This window comes from Pipra filicauda, unplaced genomic scaffold, assembly GCF_003945595.2.
Source record: "Pipra filicauda isolate LSUMZ 115617 unplaced genomic scaffold, ASM394559v2 scaffold167_size3244652_pilon, whole genome shotgun sequence".
Classification (NCBI taxonomy): domain Eukaryota; kingdom Metazoa; phylum Chordata; class Aves; order Passeriformes; family Pipridae; genus Pipra; species Pipra filicauda.
In genome coordinates this window covers 721,846-745,852 of record NW_024104184.1, presented here as the reverse complement: position 1 = coordinate 745,852, position 24,007 = coordinate 721,846, and the positions used below count along the sequence as shown (strand labels likewise).

The window sequence follows — 24,007 nt, the reverse complement described above, 5'->3', positions numbered from 1 at the left end:
CAATTTTACTTTTCTTAGCTAAATCAGGGCCTAACTTTTCAGCTGCTGCTTTAGTGTATCTACAGCAAGATGTTCTTATCCTCTGTTAGAGCGTCTCATGAGCAGCTGCAGAGGCAGCCTTGTGTGATCCCAGGGGAATTTTTCTGTCCCTTCGTTGTTGTGGCAGAGGAGTTTCTATCACTGTCAGTGAAGAATCTGAACTCTTCAGCTCTCCCAGCTGCTTCTGGGGCTGCCTCTGGTTCCTGGCAGGCAGTGTTTTGCAGTTTGGCTTGGGACTCAGTTCAGGAGGGCAGAGCTGCATTGCAGCACAGTTGCTGTCAGCTACTGTAAAACTCATTTTGCAGCTGGGAAGCACTCAAAACCAGCTTACGCAGGCAGACTGTTGCTGTGAAGCTGGAATGACAGTGGAAAGCTACTTGTTGGATTAAATCAAATGGGCAAATCATGTCTTTTCCAGCAGGCATTGAGCTAAAACACGGAGAAACTTAATACCACAATGGAAGTGCAAAGCAGGGGTCCATATGCTGGCCAGTTTCAGCATTTAGCACTCATTTTCAGCAGTTGGATTGTGATAGCATCCAGAGGACACGGCTAAGTGAGCCTAATTACGGTGTTGATGCATTTGTATTTTATATGCCAAGCCCAGGGGAAAGGAAGCAGCGGGTAAAAGCCAGAAGTGGTTTGCCAGCTCTTGTGGGCTTGGTTGAAGCACAGTCCAGCTTTTGAGAGAAGGAGCAGAAAGCCCTCAAACCCTGGACCTCTTAGCATCGTTTTTGGCCCCCTCTGCCCTAGAATCAGAAGAGGTCCTCCCAGCACTGGTCTCTCCACCAGGATTTGCTCTCTGCACACTGGAGTTCACATAACCATACACTGTCTTGGTAGTACTGTGAATAGGGCCTTCAGATTTCCTATCTTCTTGAGCTGTTTTTTTAGCTTTATTCAGTCTCTGTCCCAGCAAAGGCAATTGCCTGAGACAAACCCTGTGAATTCAGCAGGAAAAGCTCCATGTGCAGGCACACTTGCCCCAGTCCCTTCAGTGCACACACTGTCCCAGCTGCGCTATTCCAGACTAATGCCATTGGGACAGTTACTGCTGCACAGCTCCTCACAGCCTCCCCTGTGGCTGTGAACCTTCCCCTTTCCTGCAGCACTTGCTTCCAGGGCTCTTTACAAAAGAAACATATTTTGCTCAAATGTAGAGAGTCCTTCAGGGCTGGAGAATACCGCCAAAAGCATATGCAGAGGTTGGATTTGCTGCAAAGCTGGGAAACTTTGGTGAAGTATTTTTCATACATATTCATTTGGTTTTCTCAAACACATTTCTTTTCAAGGCTGGTTTTATACTCTTTCTGCATTTGCTCTTCACAAATAATATACTAAATTAAATTACTGACAGGAATATTTAGCAACCAGCATCAATTGCAGGATATTCGCTGAAAATGAATGACAACTTCATAATCGTATAAAAAACCAATTCTAAGAATTATTCTAAGGCAGACAGAGAATAGGAAATGTGTCATCTGCCCCATGTCAAATGATTTGAATTTGAACACATAAACTAGCAGCAATCAGTTTGTGCATAGCTTAATGCCAAGAGTTATTTGCACACGATATTCTGTAAATAATTTAAATCAACAAATACATTTGACAACATTAGGACATGTTCATCAATGGTTTGCGAAAGACTGAAATTATTCAATAAATTACTTGTTGCAAATTGTTTATGGAACTCTGAATCATAGTTGAGTTGATCTAGTATTGTCCTCATTAGCACCTGTATTTGCAAATGGAGCTAAAAACAGCCAGAGGAAGAGCACTCTTACTCAAGACATCCATGAAATGGCTCTAAAATGCCATTTGTACAAAGCACGTGGAGTCTTGTGCAGTTGTTGGGCCCAGCAGTACACCTGCAAACCAGAACCGGCAGGTCCAGTGAGGTTCAAGAATTGTACCTCTTGCTGCATGTGGTCCCTAAGGTTAATATGTTTAGTCTTCCATGAGAGCTGTTTGGTTTTTTGCTTCAGAAACAAGTGTTGAAGCACTTTGAAGTCTCCCTGCCATTACAGACCCAATAGCAAATACTGGACCATTACAATTACGGATGAAAGAGCTCTTGAACAAATCTCATTAAGAAAAGGGAGAAGGAATTGGATGGTGAACAACATGATTAATATTTCATGCTAGGATTTCCCAGGGAATCTAAATTTTGTTGTCCAAATTGTATTTAAGCAGAGTTGAATTTGAGTTCCTGCAATATATAATATTGCAATATGTAATTACATACAGAGATGACCCTATGTTGAGGAATTTTTTAATAGATCTGTTAATAAGACTTATTGCACTTCATTGATTTTCTGGTGATGCAGTAAAATTATTTTCAAAAAGCAAGGAAAAATTCACTGTACCACTAATTCTGTAATGAAACCTCATATATCAAACCACGACAGGAAAGCAGAGGATGGGGGTGACATTTTGAATGATTACATGTTTGTTTTCTATATTGATTATTTCTTTTTAATAAGATGTTTGGATATAATTTTGATTTTTTGTGGGTTTTTTTGCTTTTAATTCCAGAATATTAAAACTTTATTTGCCTATAAAAATCTCTAAATAAATCCTACATTGAGAAAAATACATATTGTACTGTTTTTTAGGAACCCACAGGACACTAAATTAAATGTACTAATACAGAAAGGAAATTATGTTTCAATTTTTCAGTTTGAGACACTGCTGAGAATAAACACACATTATTATTTAGGAAGACTAAAAATACCTGAGACAAATTGTTTTGTGAATCAGATAGACAATAGTTTTTTTACTTTGACCACTGAGCAAAACTTTCCTTTATTTGCAGTTTTGCAGCCACATTTTCATGTGACTTGGGATCACAGTAATAATTGTTTCTTGAATAACATCCCTTGTGATAAAATTGTGCCTACATGCTCGGATTGATCATACGATTTTTTTGGTTGCCAGTCTTATTTTTAATGACCTTGTTGCATTTCTTTGCAGTGTTGTCCAGCAGGCAACTGGAAAGCGAGCATTTGTCTTGAGTCGGTCTACATTTGTTGGCAGTGGGAAGCATGGGGCTCACTGGCTGGGTGACAACTTCTCTCAGTGGAAGGACCTGCGCCGGTCAATCATTGGAATCCTGGAATTCAACCTCTTTGGCATTCCCTATGTAAGTCTGGCGTCCTTCAGGCAGTTGCTGGCTCATACACGATATCACTTCAAATTAACTCAGATGTTTTCTGAAATAAGCCGCTTGAGGTGGCCAGCGGTAACGGCCTCCACTGCGTCAGGAGCTGCAGATTAGAAAAGGCTAAATGTCATCAGTCTTGGCTGCTGAAGGGAAACAGAAATAGCTCTGCAAGATTCAGACTGAGTCACTACATGCCATCCAAAAGCGATCCCTTTGTATTATGTTGTTATCATATTCTGTGTTTGAGGTCCCTTCATACATTTCTGGTTTTGCAAGCTGGGGTGGAGAATCTGTAGAGTTATTGAAATATGGTCAGATCTTCCACAGTGATCTTAGTGCTCTAGGAGCGAGTACAATCTCAGTCACAGAAATATTGTTATCATTATGGAGCACTTTTATCAAGTACTTAGAAATAGGTTTTACTTTCCATAAATTATCTTTTTCAGCAAATTTCTGTAGTTCCACATTTTTGGGCCTCAGTCACAATAATAAACACGATTTTATTTTTCTTTAGATTGGTGCTGATATCTGTGGGTTTAACTATAACACTACCTATGAACTCTGCCTGCGCTGGATGCAGCTTGGCTCTTTCTACCCATTTTCCAGAAATCACAATGCAGAGGGAAACAGCGTAAGTAAGCAAAGTTACATAAAGCTATAGTCTTATGATTACAGTTATGTTGGCAGTGATTTGTGTTACTTTCTCAGAAATTAACCTGCCATTCTTGGGTAAACTGGAGCAGTGGGTGAAAAGGAGTGCTGCACTGAGAGAGGGAATTACACAGGGAAGTGTAAATTTTTCCCATTCATAATGTAAAGATATTATAGAAATGCTGCTCTTCTCATGCTGTTGGTAAAATTCATCTGCTCTATTTTCTACCTACTGAAGCCCAAGTTTTATTTAAAAGCCAGTGAGAACAGCATATCTTCCTACTCCCTCGATTGCTTCAATTTTTGTTTCTGTACTTCTGTAATTATAACAAGCATTGCAGGAAGGGGAGAGAGATCATTATACGCTATCCTTGCTGTTTAAAAGCAGGTTACAAACATGTGAAAACTCCAAGGAGAGGCACCAATAGTGACAGCATTATCAGCCAAGAGGCAACCAAGACCAAAAAGGCCAAAGAGCCTATGAGATGGATGAAAAAGTGCAGTCTCAATCCAGACCCATGCCCTGGCTTCAACATCATAAAGTCCTTTAAAGACTTGTTGCAGACAGAAAGAAGTATCAGGTTGTTTCTAGCTATGAACTTTGAAGGTCTTGCAGCCTTTGTAGATATGCTGTGTTTACCTGCAACCGTGATGAAATGGTTCTGCTGGTTCAATAAATGTTTGGGGCTTTTTTCCTTCTGTAAACTGATCTTTGCAATGCTGGAACTCAGTTTATTTGCTAACCTTCAGTTTCTTTGAAGTTGCATCATCAAAATTTTGCAACATTTACAACCCCAGACAGACTTTTGTCTCTGCATGAAAGTATGATGGATATTCAGCAATTGGGCAAATGCAGGAATAATAAGCTATAGTACTATCGGTAAGAGAGTCAGGAATTAGCCTGTAGATCCCTGAGATATGCTGAGGTATTTCTTTGTAGGAGAACAAATGTCTGGGGGGTGTTAGCTGTTGATAAATATTTTCTATTTACCTCTTCACTAAAGTTAGAGGTACCTATATATTATTTATATGGTTGCTTGGCTCTTTGAGCATCCAAAGGGGGTCTGACCTGGGTGAGTGGGTATTAATCACATATGTACAATTTAATAAACAGTAAGAGAGCAATGGCTCTATATGATGGGAGCTGCAGTTCAGAGATACATTTGGTTTTATTGGATTACTTAAATCCATTTAAAGCACTGTGTTCACTGAAAGAGACAAACAGGTATTTTGGTTTACTGAGCATCACTAGGAAGTCCGACTGTTTTTGTGAAATTAGGCAATATTCATACAGCGTCAGAACACTGGTAAAAATATAGTGCAATTTTTGAAATAACAGATAGATGCTCTGGAGCTCAGAGCCAGCAGGGAGTATTATTAGTGACTAATTCTGATGCAAACATAATAATGGTGAAATTTTGCTTAAATATTGAGTTTAATTAACATAAAATTATTGTTCAAATAAAATCTTAAATATCCCCTTTGCCTAATTCACTGGGGATTTCAAACAGTTTAATTAATACTTTTCTTGTCTGAAAAGCACTAGATAATATAAAAAACTTTGTTACTTCTGTTCCTTTTATGTTTCATTATCCTTGGAATTTGTCATATAGTCTTCAATTTTAATGAGAAAACTGAGTACTATGGGAAAAATTTTGTGAAGGAGGAAGGTAGCCGTGTGACTCATTAGCTGGCTGTTTAGCACTGGAGAAGGTTGGACAGGGGGAGTTAAAGGAGATGTAACTACTTCCTGTATCAGTATTGCCCTGGGCTGCACACTCTGCATCCCATTCCGGGGTGAGAGTCAAGGTTGCCTTGGAGTAAGATCAAAACCAGCCAATGAATACAGATAGAATGTTTAAACCTGCCCTCTTGATGGTGAGACTCAGTGCATGCCCTTTCTCATAGGAGAGCATCGCTGGCAGGGAGGAGATGAGGGCCACTGCTGATGTGTCCTGTCATCCTAAAATGGTGGGCACAGGAGGAGAAATCAAGTTTCTTTGAATGGATGAAATGTTTTCCCCACTGCACACAGTGTGATCACTCTTGTTGGCTTCAGCAGGGCCATGAGTTTGCTTTTTTAAATAGATTTGCCTTTATGTATCTGGCCAACATAATTAGGCTTTTGACTTTGATTTGCAGATTATCAGTCTTCCCTTTTTCCTGTGTTTCACCTTCATTGTCCCAGAGGGCTTGCATCTTCAGGATAAACTAATTTCTAGAGACAGGGTGTCTGTTCCCGAGCACAGACATGAAACTCCAGCTCCCCTCCCACCACAAGGTTCAGTGTGGTTGCAGAGGGCTCACATACACTGTGGTGGGGCCTGATCTCTTTGAACTCACTGGAGTTTTTCAAGTTGAAAATTTTATACAAGCATAATGGATATATGGTAATAATGGATGTTATCCTTAATACATCTTCCAGTTTGCAAACCAGTGCTTTTTCTTATTTAAACACTCACTTTCGTAGCATCATGTCAGCCACAGCTCTCCTCATGTTGCACACAAGTTCTCTTTTGAATTTGCAGACCATACTTTCAATGCTCAGTACCAATCAAAGCTTGTACTTAACAGGAACAAGACCCAGCAGTGTTCGGAGACGAGTTTGCCAGGATATCTCGTGCTACCCTTCGGATCAGATACTCACTGCTGCCATACTTGTACACCTTGTTCTACGAGTCTCACGTGCACGGAAACACAGTGGTGCGGTCACTGATGCATGAGTGAGTTTGGAGTCTCTCTTTTTTATCATAATTTTTTCACAAAATTATTTGAGCTATTACAAATATGTATGTATAAAATAGTTGACATCTGTATGAGAATCATCACAGTATTGTTATTGCATGCTCTCTCTTAAAAGAGCAGTCGAGCAATTAATCAAATTATATGCACAAAGGTAACTCTTAATATATGCAATGAATTTCCATTAAAATATAACCTATATTTGTTTCTAGTGGGAGGGAAAATAGAAAATCTAAGAAAGAAGAATCCTGAAAATTTCTAGTCTTAGGCAAATATGTAGTTCTTTTTTATTTCAAAAATAGGAATCACATACCTGTATTTTCTGTGTTTGAATGAAATAGATGAAATCTGTATTCTCATCCAGAATGCCAAAAGGCCTCATACAGAGAGTCCAATCATCCACAGCATTTGGTTTTTTCTAATTTAGCACTTGCATCTGCAAGCTATCTATGAAACCCACATCTGTGTCCACAAATTGCACAGAGAAAACAGAGATGTTTGAGTGTAGAAGCAGGTGCAAAACTGAGATTAATAAATACAGACTGAAAACCCTCTCAGAAAATTAGACTCAGATTTTTGGAACAACTCATTTTTTCTATTTGGAAGAAGCAGGAATCCAACTGAGGTTTAGTTTCCCTTTCCTCATCTTTTAATTAGTTTTTTACCTGCTTTTGGTAAATTTTCTACTTCAGAATGCTTTATGCAAAGACTTGAGCAAAAAGAGTGCAAATAATACATATGAAAGGCTACTGCCCAAAGCTCTGTACCATTTAGTTTCATTGGTGTAGGCTACGCTGTGGACTGTTTAATGTTCTTTTTCCCTTTAGGTTAAAAACATTCTGGTTAAAGGGTAAGGCATTTTTTGCAAATTAAACTGAGATTACACTAAAGTGCAGACCATTCAACCATGGAAAAGATATGCTTACTCAGCATACTGGTTAACTGATAAATTTTAAAAGCAGTATCCTTTCCCTTTCTACTCTGCAGTGTTGTTTTACTAGGTAACATTAAGGAGAATTCTATAGGTACTCATATCTTACAAAGGGCTATATGTTATTTATTTTAGCTCTATTTTTTGCATAATGAGATTTGTGTTAATATTGAAAATGCCCAAGTTAATTTTGGCATTAATATTAGCTAATCTCTGCTAATTATTTTGGTGTCATTAAAGCTGCCTTTCTGACCATTACCAGCATACCTATACTCTCTTTGGGCCACATCTACATTAGCAAATTTCCAAATTTGCTTTGATTTGAACTGGAGAGCAGTCTCAGATGCCCTAGTAGAGGCTTATGTTGAATGAAACTGAGCCAAGGGGTGCACTCCAGCCACTGATGGTAGTTTAGTCAGTGGGACCAGAACGGGATTACTAGGAAATAAAAGCTCTAAAATGCATGTAAGTGTAGGCATCAGGAGACCAACACAAACTGTTTCACTCCCCAGGTCCCATCCCAGTGACATCTTAGTAGCCCCATCACTTGCTAATGTTGCCATAGCTAGATCCCAAAATGGCTTAAAAGTGTTTCTTACTATTATTAAAGTCTATTTACTATTATTACTTCCCAAATCTTCGTTCATGAAGCCCAGCCATGACTATTATTACTTAATGAGTATTTCTTATTATTTCTAATCAATATTAATTCTTTTAGTAGTGGGTCTACTTAAGTAGAGAATGTGACCCAGATGCTAACAGGAGGAGAAATGTGGGGCATTGAGAAAGAGAGAGCTGAAATGGAATTTTCAGTGTATGGAGGATGGAAGTTTACAACAAACCTTTCTCTTAGTTGTAAAAAATACAAAGGAGAGCTAAAAAAACTCCTGTTTTTCGGGTGGAGCTCTTATGAATTCACAACCCTCACCATGAAAACAATTGTGCCTGGGCAGACTGACTCCAAACAATAGGTGTTTCATGTGGTCATTTCAGATTTTTCATTCCATTTCAAACTTTGAGGGGCTTGTTTCAAATAATAAACAAGAACAACATCCCAGTAGATTCTTACAAGCATATTAGGTGCCTCTGAGGCTTTCAGTCTGTGAAACAGAGGCGTCAGCATCTCAGCTGTCCAAAAAGACCATAAGGTGGTAATCCATTAGTGGAAGGGAAAGTTCTGTTTAATGGCTAAGCAGGGGAAAAATACAACAGGAGAGAGGCCAGCATCTAATCAGAGGAAGCAGGTAGAGGGAATTAAGGACCTTTCGTAGATCAGAGACATGGTTTAATGGCTTATCTTTTCAAAATAGGAAAGTTCATTTGTTTGTGAATTTCTGCTTGTGGTTGCTATAATTGCAAGAGAAACTAGTTCTGTTAGATGCTGAGACACTTGTTTCTATATACAAATACGATCAACTTCTCTTTTGTCATAATTTTTTTATCAGCTTTTTTTCCTGAAATCTCCCACAACAAAACATATTGAATTAGTATCACAAGTTTATTACAGTGGAATTGAAAATACAGAGAAGCTATTAAGATGACAACAAAAACTAATGTTTCATATTTCAAAATCTTTACAACAAGGTAATTAATCAAAAGCCATAACCTGCTTTAAATATTTACAAAGTATTATGTGAAAATGCAATAGCAACCGGGATGGAAGTGTCCAAAAGAGCTACTGTTCTGGACAGAAAAAGAACCTCTGAATAAGTTGAGGTTTCTTTCAGACAGAGCCCAAGGCTTGCCTTCAAGAACAACTTTTCCTAAGTTCCACATACTCCCCTAAGCTTGAAACATTTTAGAAATCTGAACACTCAGTAGGTGTCTTTTTATTGCCAAGTTATCTTTGCTCGTTTTGGGGAAATTTCTGTAAGTCTGGGCTGGGTGCAGTGTGTGCCCATGCCCTGAGCAGGCAGGGTGTCAGAGCAGGGCACCGACACTGAGTGACTCTGCTCTGGCCAGCTTACAACAGAAATCTGGCTTTAGACAGGGGCAGCTGCAAAGTCAGTTAAACAGATGCAGTAAATACATTTTTAAACAAAGAATGTATATGTCCTTAGAGAATAATATGTAAATATGCAATAGCCAGTATGAATTTGTCAAAAATGAATGAAAACCAAACCAATTGCCATCTCTGACAAGGCAGCAGGGCTGTTGGATGGGAAAGGGGGCAGAGGAGAGGCAGAAGTCAGGAGGTACAAGGTAACTTGATTTTAGGAGGATTGCAGACACACTTCATGCGATATTCTTATAAGATAACTAGGATCTATTATTAGTTTCCTCAGGTATGGATTTACAAATTATTGAAAGCCATTTTAAATTCTCAAGGATTTTATGCCAGATGAGTGGAGGTTCCTGAGATGGGGAAGATCTCTCCTCTTTGCCAGATGCTATTCAATATTTTCATTAGCTGATATATAGTGGAATAGTGATTTCTTCCCAAGAGAAGGCAGATGTTGCCAGGTGAACAGGACTCTGAGCACTATGGAGGACACGATCAGGATCCAAAACAATCTTAGTGCATTGAATAAAATGGACTGAATTCCATAGGTTTCTAATCCATTCTAGAGAGGCAGCTAAAAAGAACACTATGTATAAATGTTGCTTTGTGTTTGTCTTGTGAAAGATTTCAAATGTAAATCTGTGAAAGGTGTGGGAAGCCAGATCCAAGGATTTTCACAAATGCTTTAGATCATAGAGTGGAGTGTTTTTCATCTGTGTTCCATCTCCTAGTCCTGGCCCCTATCCTGCTCATAGGCTCCTGCAATGAAGACTCGGCTCACTGGACAGAAATTAAGTTTGTTTACTCACTATTGCTGCTCTGAAAAGAAGTCAGCTAGATAGGTGCTACTGTAATTTCTGAATCTCTGCCCAGCTTTTGGCGTTCCCTCAATCAGCAAAAATATTTGGTGGTGTTGAAGGATATCTTGAGGAAGCAGAATTCAGAAGCAGAAGCAGATATTACAGTGAGTAATATCAAAATATTCGACAAGTTCTATCAAAATGTGAATTAATATTGTGTATTTCACTTTCAACATAGATTTACCTCTGATCAGCAGACTCATGGAATAGATACTGCCTTCCTTTGGGGACCTGCCTTTATGATTGCTCCTGTTCTTGATGAGGCAAGTACTTTAATTAAAAAATGCCATCATACTGGAATAAAAGAAATGAACTGCGCTTAGGGCATTGGGTGACATTCAGAGCATGTTTGCTCATATCTATTCCTTTCTTCCCTCCGCTGTCAAAGCTTACAGAACACATTTCGGAGCAGCACAGACAGTAAATACAGAGCTTCCCAGTACTTGAAGTGGGAGGATGAAAGTGAGGGCACAGCCTTTCTGTGCTCCAAGTGCCGAACGGATATAAAGAGCCTGGATTCTGCCCCTCACGTGCTCCTGTTATTGTGCTGGCAGCAGCCTCCAAGGACACACACAGAGCAGTAATTGCTGAGCTAGAAAGAAACACACAGATATTCAAGCAAACCGGTTTCCATATTACTGCTCACCCACAGTGTTTTGGAACTGAAGGGCTGTGGTAGGAGTTTCCCAGCATCACAGGCAAATGCAGTCATTACAGAAATGGTAATGATAATGTTAGCTGCTAACAGGACAGGTTTTAAAAAGCAGCATTTTCCTCTGCTGTGCTGGGCACAGCGCTGTGGTCATGGCTCACGTTGCTTGGCAAGGGTGGGTTTCTCTCCTTGCTCACTGCTAATTGCTGACAGCACAAGAAAGGTATGTCTGAGCACATCTGAGTATTTGCAGGTGATGCATCCTGGCACTGTTAGCAATCTTAGCGTGCTGCCAGAATATCTGATGTATTTCTAGATGTTGCTGATGTTCAAACATATAAACCAGCCACTGTTAGTCACCTTTTTTAACCAACCCTTTTGCCTCTGTGAGTTTAAAATGAAATTCTTATTCCTGCATCTAAAACCATTCTGACTCCACTAAGGCACTTCATTTGTCAGTCTTTCATCTTCAGACTCCCACAGGTTTCTAATAGCTGATGAGTAGTGAGATTTCACAGGGTCTCAGACCAGTAAGATGATGAAGACTGTGAGAGAAACCTTCCCATGAAGAGCAAGTGACAAACCAGGGGAGGCTTCCTGCAAAGAAGTGAATGAAAGGGAAAATTATAAGGACATATAAAATGATAGGGGGCCTAGATAAGGAGATCCTAATGTTTTTTTGAGGACTGCAGCACAAAAGGAAGGCCAGGTGCCTGTGGCCTGATGAGGGAAGCAGAACTCTGAAGGCAACACATTGCTGGGTCTTGCAGTGTGAGAGGTGGCAGCCAGGGCTGTGCTAGATAGCAGGGCAGAGTCAGAGGTGAGCTGTAAGCCCTTCACTGTGGCATTGCAGGCCAGTAGTGACTGCATCAAACTGCAGCATGGCATTTGCTTGTGTGGAGAAGATGGGTCGGAGACGGTTTGCCCTTTGTTCCTTGAGTCCTAGGGTGACAGCAAGTGAGACATCCATGAAAATTAAAATGAGGAACTGCCTTACGCACTGTTTTGTTATTTAGGGAGTCAGAAAGGCAAGGCTCATGGAATCATAGAGTCATAGAATGGTTTGGGTTGGAAGGGACCTTAAAGATCATTTAGTCCCAACCCCCCTGCCACGGGTGGGGACACCTCCCCCTATATCAGGTTGCTCAATGCCCCATCCAACCTGGCCTTGAAATCATCATGATTCAGATGGTGGTTACACACTTTTCCGCAGATCAGAATACCCAGGGTTGTCATAATAATGCAAAGAAAAGATAGAGAGGGAGGCATCTTGATTTTATGGGCATTTTCATATATATAAATACCCTGAAATATAAAATGATATAACTATATAATATATATAGTTATTATATATATGTATATATATATATATATAATATATATATATAACTATGCCTTGACTCTTCTCCACCTTTACTTTTCTTACTCCACTTGCTCCCTTGGGTAATTAGTTGGGGCTAAATCATAATCCTGCAAAGAGTCAGACATCTACACTGAGAATCAAAATTAATCTGTTTGTGAGAATAAGCAATTTGTGACAAAAATGGAAGTATGTTTTGATTCCAACTGTTCCTGGAGTTATTGATTCAAAGTGCCTTTAGCGTGATTTCATCCCTGCAGCGATATGATACAACGCATGCTGTAAAACAAAGTACAGCAATTGTGCAATTAGCAGTACATTTATTATTTATTATTACTTATCTGCAACTTTAAATGGTTTACAAGGGAAATATCCGTGTATCCTCCTTGCTAGACCTTACTCTACCTGTTTCTGCAATAAGAAGGGTGCAAGAGGCACTGACCAGTGGTGTCCTCCCACTTCACATGTGAAGTCCTGTCTTGCAAAGGCTGCCATAGACCTCACTGGGGTTGCCCAGATGTTAGAGTGCATCTAGGCCAGTTACATTTGCAAGACACAGAGCTATGTACTAGAATGAAATAATCATGTAACATTGACTCATCCCATGGAATGGCAGTAAAAACCCCCAAATAGCATAAGCTTGTCTCTTTGGTGTTATAGATTAGCCAGCACTAGTCCACTGCTGTGACAATAACTCAGCCCTAATATCCAAGATTTGATGTTATTAGAATATTCAGCATACATCTTTCCATGCACAAATGCAATAAAGCTAATGTAATATCAGAAATGCAAAAAGAAAAAAGACTTTAATCTTTTAATCTCTTTATAACAATTACAGGGAGCAAGATCTGTGGATGTATACTTCCCTGATGCAGAATGGTTTGACTACTATACCGTATGTATTTTTAAGATTAATTTTCTTACATTTTAAAAAATAATTTAAAATGGTACAATTCCAGCAAAGTAACTTTTATCAATGTTCACCAGTGGTTTTACCTCAGCATCTGTGTTAAAGAAAACTAGGGAACAAAAAGTCTACACCAGGCTAGCTGGGAGAGTAAATTACACAGCTTTCAGTAACATTTTATTTTCTATTTTTGGTCTGTAAAGGTCTAAGACACATAGAACTGAATTTTCAAGAGCAGCCTAGAAATGCATGAAAGTGCCAAGACTTCTTTCTTCCCCCTCCCCCAGTTTTAATTCTTGTACTGATACACTTTCCTGCATAGAAACAGAGGCAGAAACCTGAGCTACACTCCTGAGAACTCACCACAAACCCTTCTGTGCATACACTTTTGCACATGCATCACTTTTGACAGAAGGCATATTTTGAGACCAAGGTGAGGCTTCCCTCCAGAAGATGCTTCCAAGAGATGCAGAACAGTCTGCTCTGTGGAAAATTCCAGTATCTTCTACTTTCAGGGACTACGAGCCTTGACCTTTTGAACACCATCCCCAGGATTGCACTTCCAAAAGTGTTCAGTTCAACCTAACTACTCTGCTGTAATCTGCAGGCTAAGACCAGCATTGGCTTCAACAGGAGCAGTTAGGCTAAGAGCTTTCAGAAATGTGAGCCCAGGATCATCAGTCTGTTGTTAACTACCCTGAGAGATCCTGGCAGAGGAGCAGGCAGTACAGAAATGCTCTCAGAGGAAACGCAGACTTATTTTTAAAGGTGTTTGGTCATTTTCAGCATTTGGCTGGTGTCCTCAGATGGATGTTCATCCAACCCTTTCCCTTTTTCTCTTTTCATAAGACTGTGACGCTGCAAAGTTGAGCATTTAATTCAACTCTCCTTGTTGTGGTTCCCTCTGAAGCTTCTTGCTGGGCTGGGCACAGGGACAGCAGCCCCAGTGTCCCTTGCCCTGTCTATCAGCATTAGCATTGCTCATCTCCCAGCAATTTGTACTTGCTATACACATGGTGCTTATCCAAAACCAAGGTTGGGTACTTGCCATAAATTATAATTATCATTTACAGAGGGCAAGAGCAAAGCCTTCCTGTTATTTACTCCGTACATTAGTCTTCCTGCACCTGCTTTAGAGGCATTAAACCAGAAAGGGTTGATGCAGGTTGTCGACACACACAAGTTTCACGCACTGAATGCTGTAATTACTTTTTGAAAGGGGAAGAATTGTCCTTACAAGAGAAGAAAATCCACAGTTTACATTCCCAAATGATTATGAATCACTTACCTTAAATTGAAGTGTGACAGACTCCACATGTATAAAAAGAGGAAGCAAAAGTTTCTTTTTCTTTTTGCTCAGTCTCTTGATGAGAGGTTTTTATTCTACAGCATATGGAATAATGATACCATTTTTAAAGACCATTTGCTGTCTTTCATTCATGATGCTTCTATCTCATGCATATGCATAACTGCAAGGGCTAGATCCTCTTTCATGTTAAAAAAGAAACTGGAATAATACTCCTGAAATCCACATTTTAGTATGTTTTTTCACTGATGTGATCGAGATGAAAATGTACTCCTTGTTCTCTTTTTTTAGTGGTATATATGTATAGAGCCTGGATTGCCTTCTTTTTAACTGCATTAATTTTTGTGGTAGGGTCTTAAAGTGCCAAGTGCCTGGAAGAAGAACTATTCTACTGTGTCTGCTCCACTGAGCAAGATCCCTCTGTTCATCCGTGGAGGGTACATTCTGCCAGAACAGGCACCAGCCACAACCACCACAAAGAGGTAAACTCTGTAGTCATCACCAAGCAACCACAGTGTGGGTCAGACCCACACACAGTCAAAAAAGCAATTAAAAGAAAGTGCAGAAGAGAAACTATCTGCAGCTCCCAGCTGCTTTCCCAGATGATAAGTACAGTATTTTTCTACCACTATTTGCTCCATTTCATTAGGAGAAATCATGCCAGAGATGACCCTTTGCACAGCTGAAGCCTACTCCTGGCTCTGTGGTTATGCTCAGAAAAGCTTTTGCACCTCTTACTTCCACACTAACCTGCTGTCAGTCATTCAAAGTAAATGTATGCAAGGGAAAATGCAGAACTCTTCTCCTTGGGTGAATTTATCAAATGCCATAAACAAGGCGGAAAAAATCAAATCTCTTTTGAGGAAAATTATTTCCCCATGCCAGTGGATAATATACTGGTCTCAAGTCTGAACTGTGCTCAGAAGCTTATCTAAGTAGGAAAGGGAGGGAACAGCACTGTGCAGCAACCAATCCAAGCTGCAGTAAGGTAGCACTGGGGACCAGTTGTCTCCCAGACTGCCCAGTTGTCATATATTAAGGCCACAAAAGAAGGGAAAACTTGTCCACCTGAGCACTCAAAAGGTAGGAATTTTACACTTCAGTGGGACAAGGCAAGACAAAGTTTTTGTCATCACTTCAGGAGTCCTGTTGGTGAACAAGTATCATTCTTCTGTCATGGCCTTTTTTGTATACTTAAAATGGGAGTTAACTGTGTTCAGAACTTCTTGTTAAGTTACTTGGAAGGGACAGAGCCCACAGGTTTGTACTGACACTTCTCAATGTGTTTGTCAACAGCCGTCTGAACCCATTTGGACTCATTATTGCCCTGGATGAACAAGGAGAAGCTTCTGGGTCTCTTTTCTGGGATGATGGTGATTCCATCGGTAAGCCTGGTGCCCTGGTGTGAAGCAGTGTCTGTATATAGGGCTGTCCTCAGACTGCCTTTTCAGCAGTATAATGGCACTGGCTCCTGCTAGAAAAAGCTGGAGAACTGACTCCAAGTTGAACATTACAGAGGTGAAAAGCAGGTTGGTCTTGAAGTTAGCATTTTGATATGAGAAAGGCGTGACACTGGGAACAACTGGTCTGCTAGAGAGGGCAATCTCTCATGTTTTGTTCCTCTGAGATCAACCTAAGACTAGAGAAAGAGATTAAATAGCCCACAAATGATCTTAGTGTGACTTTATCCACTTACTATGATTAATGTGAACTGCTTATGGATTTTGCTACATGTTTTGATACCTATCCTCCTTGCTTTGTGTTTTAACAGATACCATTGAAAACGAGAACTACTTCTTGGCTAAATATACATTCAGCAAAGTAAGTAGCTGTATTTTAGTGTAGCCATTGTAAGGTGCTGATGTCTAACTTTTCTCTTGAAAGCTTTTTTCCTCTAGCTCAGCCTTTAAACCTGGTAAACTACCTAATGCTTTCATTTACAGCTAGATACAAAATAGTCCAACTAGGATGCTGCAGTATTGTGTTTGCTTCACTGAGTATCACAGTGAGACACATCATTAATGTCCCTCCTGTGACGCGAATCTGAAAATCCACTTTTTCAGCTTTCTTTTTTTCCTTAGTTGCAGCTTCTGGGTATGAGGGACCTTTTCCTTGCCTTCCTCCTGCTGAATACTTTCAGTTGGATGGGTGGGAGAGGGCTACATTCCTCTATTCAGGATATCCCAGCAACTTTTTATCTTTGATCACTTGAAATTTTTGTTTTGTGGTGCAGAGAATTATGTAGTCTCAATTCTTTAGCTTGCATTTGCTTGTCTGACAGCACAGAGACAGCTCCCATGGTTGGTCTCCTGTGGAGTGACTCAGCATGTTACTGGCAACCCAGTGTGCTGATCAGATGCTCCGTGCAGTGCAGCATGGGAATAGATTAGCTCAGGGTCAGTGCACTGATGCCTTTCACACAGCTCTCACATGTCCTGAGAAAGCCTGATAGAAAAACCCAACAGATTTCAATGCAGAAAAATCCTATAAAATAAATCTACCATAAGCTCATTAGGTATATGATAGTAAGTTGTTGGAGTTATTGTAAATATAACCCTTAACCTACTTCTATAATCTATACAGATCATATTTCATCTGCAATTCTAGCATTTGGTAAGAAATAGAATATTGTATGTAGACTATGGCATGGTTTGGTCCCCAGCTGTCTAAACATGAGCCAGTAATTTGCCCAAGTGGCCATGAAGGTCAATGGCATCCTGATTTGTATCAGAAACAGGACCAGGGCAGTGATGGTTCCCCTCTACTCAGCACTGGTGAGGCCACACCTCAAATCCTGTGTCCAGAGAAGGGCAATGGAGCTGGTGAAGGATCTGGAGCACAGGTCTTATGAGGAGCGGCTGAGGGAGCTGAGGATGCTTGGCCTGGATAAAAGATGGCTCAGGGGAGACCTTATTACTTTCTACAATTACCTGAAAGGAGGTTGTACAGGGATGGGTGTTGGTTTCTTCTCCCAAGTAACAAATGATAGGACCAGAGGCCTCAAGTTGCATCAGGGGAGGTTTAGATTGGGTATCAGGAAAAATTTCTTCATTGAAAGGGTTATCGAGCCCTGGAACAGGCTACCCAGGGATGTGGTGGAGTCACCATTCCTGGAGGTGGATTTTAAGAGATGTGTAGATTTGCCCTTAAGGATATGATTTAGTGGTGAATTTGGCAGGGCTGGGTTAATAGTTGGACTCGACAACCTTAAAAGTATTTTCCACCTAAATGATTCTATGATTTTCATGCCATGTATTCCTAAAAGCCCCAAAGTAGTCTACAGAAAACTATTCAAAAGAATAAAATCTTGTTAACCCTGTTGTGATATTGGTCTTAGAAGGTTTGTGTTCCAGAAGCAAGAGCAAGCCAGGGCAAACCAATGGGTTTTATTATGTAGCCTGGTATATTTGTGAGATATTTTCCTGGAACTAATACCACACATGTAGACTTTATTTTAATTTTTAACTTATTTCCTTCTTGATTTACTGAGGAAAAAAATCCTTCTTCTTAGAAAAAAAGGATATTTCAACAGCAAAAGGAAGAAAAATCACTTTGGTTTTCTGTAGTTGTGTGTAGAAATTTATTGCAGGAAGACTACAGAAAAACAATATCCAGTTTTATATTAAATTCTGAACTGTGCAAATTAGATTGTTGATTCTCTGGCACTTCCATTTCTCATTGTTCATATTTGACTTCTGCCTGTAAATCCATGACTGAATTCCCTATCTGCATTCCAATAATCTTTAATGTCGATTTTTTATTATGTGTTTATAAAGAAAACAGTCCATCTCAAATAGCAAATTGTAGAAGTATGAAAAATGTATGAAAGTCTTGGTATTTGTTGCACATTTCTATATTCTTAAAAAAAATGTGGATGAATAATTTAATCACACCTAGCTTTAAGAGAACACAAAAGTTTTGTTCCCTGAGAGATTTGCTAATAAGGTCTGACATTGCAACATTTATTCTGAACCCAGCACAGAGTGTTGTACAAGTAACGGCTACAGGGTTAGACCCTCTAATTTATATTTTCATTTAAACAACCCAGAAGTATAAAGAATTCAAGGCTTGCGCAAAGCACTTAAGTCTCGGGGAATGATTCAAGCTTCTGCTCTCTGGTGCTGTCTCTCTGCTGTTGTCATTTTAATTCGCTTTACAACTCCCTTTTGACATGCATAGTGACTAAGTGACCTAAGCCAAAGTGCCCCTTTATATGAAGCCCACCAGAACTAGACAGTAAGAAAGACAAATCATGACCCTGCTGCTCAGAGTACAGAAGTCCTGGCTTCTGGCCTCAGTTCCAGGACTTCATTTTGCTTTCCATTTATGGGGCTTTGAGTGATATCCATATGTTTCCTCCCTCAGCGAAGAACTCAGGAACTTTCTGGGAAATTGTTTTAACCACTAGATGCTTGGGGAGGAGAGGATCACTCATTCCCCTGGACCATCACCTCCCTGTCTCTCCAAGACCTCCAGTTCTCCAGTCAGAGAAGAGTGTCTGTTGAAGAGTTGTATCTCAGGGCCTCAGAGCTTGAGGGTAGCGTTGTTAATACAGTTGTGATCGCTGAGTTCAATGTCACGCTGTGCGTACTGGGTCTGTGCTAGCTCTCCTGCTTAGCCACACCTGAGACAGCAATAAACCACTGTGGGGAGGTGGTCTCTCTATACTGAACCTCCCTCTGTGCTGGAGCTCTGCCAGTAGGGAGAAGACAGCACATATAGGTATTCTAACAAATTCTCCAGAGGCTTTTAGAGGCCTCTCCCCATTTGCTGAAAAATAGCCAACGTTCCTTGTTTAGGCAGTTTAAATCAGTGTGCTGGGGATTTGCACTTATTTTTAGTGTGGATGCCTGAAATAAGCAATCTAAGCACAGGCCTAACTTACAAATACCATGATCTAGCTTCTGCTCCCCTCCTACCATGCACCACTGAAATAACATAGGCTAATTTATGCAAAAGGTTCCATCATGGGTTTCTCCTTGGCATATTTTTAAAAAGTCATGATTGCATAGCAATCCATCATTTCCTGAGCAGTGTAATTCATCTTTATTTCCTTAACAACTTTGATCACATAACAAATGTGATGATTCCTCTTCATTGCATGTATGGGAAATTACTGTCACTGGTGATCCAAATGAATTAGTTTAATGACGTTGTATGTCCTCTTGGTACACCCCTAAATATGGAATGTGTAGTAAATAAGAAGTACAACAAACAAAACTCTGTGGACATACAGTCTTCCTTCAGTCTCTTTAAAGCTGGCACATATATAACATGCTCCCTTAAAATAGGGGCAAAATATCTAGCAACTGATGTTTGTGGAAGATGCTAATGTTTTAAAGCAGTTAGTTTTGGATGTTAATTAAATCTGCCTTAAGGTCACTAATTGAATCTCTGTATCTGGATTTTGGCTTTGCATATGCGACTGTACTCTGTAATGGGTACAAGAACAAAATTTACATTGATTACAAGTAGAAAAACATGTCCAAGAAGATCCCAAATGAATGCTGTAAATGCTATTTTTTTTCTAATTTTCTTAATTTATAATCATATATGAAACCTTTCTTATCTGCAAATTAATACAACTGTTGTTTCTTCCTTTACAATCTTGGACTTCAGTGTGTACATTGGAAGACATTCTGTATGTTCATTGACAAGGATGAGATCTTGTAACAGTGTGCACTAAGTCACCTCTAAAGAGTTGTCGGGGTCCTAAAGTGTTTTCTGTGTCTTTTTCCAGGGAAACCTGAAGACAGAAATACTGAAAAATGGCTACCGAGGAGCTGACACTCTGAAGTACAATAAAATTACAATTCTTGGCCTGAAATTGAGACCTCAAGCTGTTACTCTGAATGGAAGATCTATCCATGGAGATGCTTTCTCTTTTGAGATGAGTGGGGTAAGTGCTGAACTCAGTAGTTAAGAAAAAACTTAAGGAAAGGAGGGTGAAGAACATTGAAGGGGATGAAGGCACTGAAGAACAGGAACAGTTTCTCATCCACACCCCTTCATATTTCCAATATAATCAGACATAATTCTTGATACAACAGTCCGAGATTTAGAGGAGGAAAAAAAAGCAAAAGCAAGAGCTCTTTTAGGAAGCTTTAATCTTTGCTATTACACGTATGCTCTCTTTTACTTAATATCTGCCACTTATACAAATTTTTAAACTAATGAAATACTGAAAAGAAGATACAGCTCCATAAGCTGGGAGCAATGTTAGCAGTTTTATGGGCATTCTTATAATTTTGATAAAATGAGAACACTTGTAAAAGTTTTTTGTCCACTGCTGAAGTGGTGTAGATCTTTCTCACAATTACTTAGTGTCCAAAAATTATTCCTGTGTAATTGGCTCTAAGGAATATCTCCCTATCTTCCAAGGAGGTATAGTTTCAGCATCTTAAAGTGCCCAACCTCAGTGTTCCAGACCAAAATGCATGACTTACTTGTGCAGTGCCCCTTTGGCACCAACAAGGAGACATTCCAGAGGGGATGGACAGAACATCCTTAGTAAACCCCTAAGTTGCAACAGTTTCTGTGGTCCCAATTTTCTTTTTCACAGGAGTATGGACAAAAGGAGCAACACTGAGTAAACTTCCTTTCCTCTGGTCACTTGTCCCATATCTGTCACCAGCTGAAGTGGGTTGTGCACACTTTGTATGAGATGTGGTCCTCACATCTCAGCACTGGTCTGCATCTAGGGAGCTCCTGGTATTAACACTGTAAGGTGCCACTAACTCATTGTTAATGAAAGACAATTGAAGCAACAAGTAGTGGATGTCACATCTTAGGTTACCCTACCCACTTGGCTCAATGATTTAAATTTAATTTGTAACCAGAGTGATCCCTATTATACACATCTGGTACTAACATTTATTTTATTGACGGAATCTGTAAAGGAAGAAAATTGCTGAGAATAAATTTCTGCCTTGGAGAATTGTAAAAATCTCACTTTCAGAGACGATGTCATAAATAAGTGTAATCAGTATTGCCTCAAGGGAAGAAATTGTTTAACAGCCAAACTGCCTCTAAGAAAGCTGAAAGCAACATAAATGTGGCAGGGTAAAGAAAACATTCCACTGAGATGTGCTTGAAGGCACCAATCATGGAAATCCAGAAGATAACTGCACACTAACAGCATCACATAGAAAGCTGATTTAAAAAAAACTAAAAACCTTGTCACAAAAGTATGATTTAAAATTTGATTTAAGAGAAAAATATGATCTTAGTGACTTAAGATGTACTTCAAATGCCAGAAGAAAATAAACACTACTCAGCTGCTGTAGTGGGGGTCTAAAACTGCACAAAAATTACAATTTTTATACCTGCTAAATATATTTTTCTCACAATTCTACAAGATGCAGTCAAACCTCTCCCACCACCCCTATACAGATGTTATAATGCCACTACCTATAATCCTCTCATGTTTGACCCTCTAATAAAAAATAGAAAAGCACTAGCAGCTTGAGTTTAGGTCTTGAAAACTTACAACTCATGTAATTAATAAAAGAAAATGTAAAGGGCAAATCTGCTACTTTCTTACAGGCTTAATGGGATTACATACTGTATAATAACTTAACAAGCAGAGACCACACTGTTTGAAGGGATATAGTAGAAAGTAACTTCTACCATATTGTTTTTGCTTTACAGAAAGCAAATTTACCTAATAGCAGTGCATAAGTGCTTATCAAGACATATTTATTTGTATATAAATAGAAACAGGTTGCTTAGTAATATTCCACTTCTTTCTCTCAGATTCATGCAGTGCTACCCTGATCTGACATTTTCAATATCACAGAATCGTCCTATTATTAGGAGTCTGTTATCTTTTCTTCCCCCTGGAGAATCATGCCCTAAGGAACTGTACAGTAACTGCAGCAGGGATGTTGGAAGGGCATGTCTGTTGACCAGGCTTGTGCTGACAACAAAACAACCTGGGTATAGGAAGGTTCTTTTTATTACACTTGCATCCTCTGCTGGGAAGTGCAGAGAGGTTCCCAACATCCATAGCTCCCAATGTCCATGTAGAATCACAGTATGGAGTAGCCTTTCTGGCTGTCTGGCACTTTTGGGTTAGTTTTGGATGGGGTTGGAATACTTTGTTCTGGATTTTTAGCTGTATTTGAATAAAAGGCAAATTAGTCAAGAAGTGGAATTCCAACTTACTAAGTAGTGGTAGAGAACTGTTTATGATGAAAGATGAAAATATTAGATATTCTGAAGAAGTGATCTAAGTAAGCATAGACTGTTAATGTTAACATGAATTTGTGGGTTGGCAAAGAAATAGCAAAGAGGTGTGAATGGATATCATGCATTTTAAGACATTATTAATTCTGAAACCTAAAGGTAAAATTGGTGAAGTACTGAAAATGGAAATTACATGAGTAGCACAAAATACATTAAATTTAACATTGAACACAGAAAGAGTGGGACAGGTATTGTATTTATAATTTCATATTTAATTTGTGTTATTAATTAATTTTAAACTGTTCCTGAATTTCTAAAAGGGATGTTGAATTGGATACAGCAGTAGAAAGATGCATACTGCCATCAAGTCAGACTCACCTACCAGATATGCTAAGAGAATCACGAAGGTCTAAACTCAAGTTTCACTTCTTCGTCTCTGTTTTGAGCTGGTCTTTTTTTACATTAACATAAAGTTGTTCATTATTTTGTGTCTCCTTTTCTCCACAGAAACTGACTCTGCGGATTTCTGCTCCACTTACTCAGGAACTGAACATTAAGTTTTACTAGAATGGTCAGAACACACAGAGTCAACTTGTGTTGAGCATCCTTGCCCCTCAGATATTGGTCTCACTTTGATTTTAATGTAAAAAGTCCATTTAGTCATTAAAACATTGCTTATGGACCTGATAACTGGTCTTTTCTTATGTAGTATTTGTAACTCAGTATTCTTCAAATGAAATTTTCAATGGTAGTTAATGAGTATGACCATAAACTGATGTGTTCAACATAGCATAGAAGAAATCATCCTGAACGTTCTGTCTCATCATGGGTGGAGATATTTGGAAACGTTCTCAATGGGACCATATTCTGCACAGCATACACTGTTTGGGTTTTTTTCAAAGCTGTGGTAGCAAAAAAAAAACCAAAACAACCAGAAGTCAGCTTAATTCCCATAGCCCTGCTCTAGGGGAGGCAGTGTGCATTTGCAGGAGAATACATGGGAAACACAGCTAATCAAAGGCTGGACATACCTAGATCTTCAGCTGTTCCTGGCTGCAGAATGATCTCCCAAGACCATAAGAAGCTCCAGCTTGTGGAAACAGCTCTGAGGAGTCACTATAATTTTAACTATTTTATATATTTTTAATATTTATATATTATTTATATTATATTATTTTAATAATACAAGACATAACCAGCTATTAAT

The 24,007-nt window shown here is 39.4% G+C and overlaps 1 protein-coding gene across 1 annotated transcript in view; it reads left to right on the top strand.

Moving 5' to 3' along the window:
- Positions 1 to 23,487, top strand: part of LOC113993638 (sucrase-isomaltase, intestinal-like) — a gene marked incomplete at its 5' end in the record, with an annotated part of 56,798 nt that extends 33,311 nt beyond the window's left edge. The window contains 10 exons of the mRNA XM_027731984.2: positions 3,013 to 3,181; positions 3,717 to 3,833; positions 6,428 to 6,576; positions 10,567 to 10,651; positions 13,239 to 13,295; positions 14,965 to 15,095; positions 15,910 to 15,998; positions 16,385 to 16,434; positions 20,354 to 20,512; positions 23,308 to 23,487. Of these exons, the coding sequence (XP_027587785.2) occupies positions 3,013 to 3,181; positions 3,717 to 3,833; positions 6,428 to 6,576; positions 10,567 to 10,651; positions 13,239 to 13,295; positions 14,965 to 15,095; positions 15,910 to 15,998; positions 16,385 to 16,434; positions 20,354 to 20,512; positions 23,308 to 23,367 (1,066 nt within the window). The remainder of the gene's footprint in view (positions 1 to 3,012; positions 3,182 to 3,716; positions 3,834 to 6,427; positions 6,577 to 10,566; positions 10,652 to 13,238; positions 13,296 to 14,964; positions 15,096 to 15,909; positions 15,999 to 16,384; positions 16,435 to 20,353; positions 20,513 to 23,307) is intronic.
- Between the last annotated feature and the right edge of the window lie 520 nt (positions 23,488 to 24,007).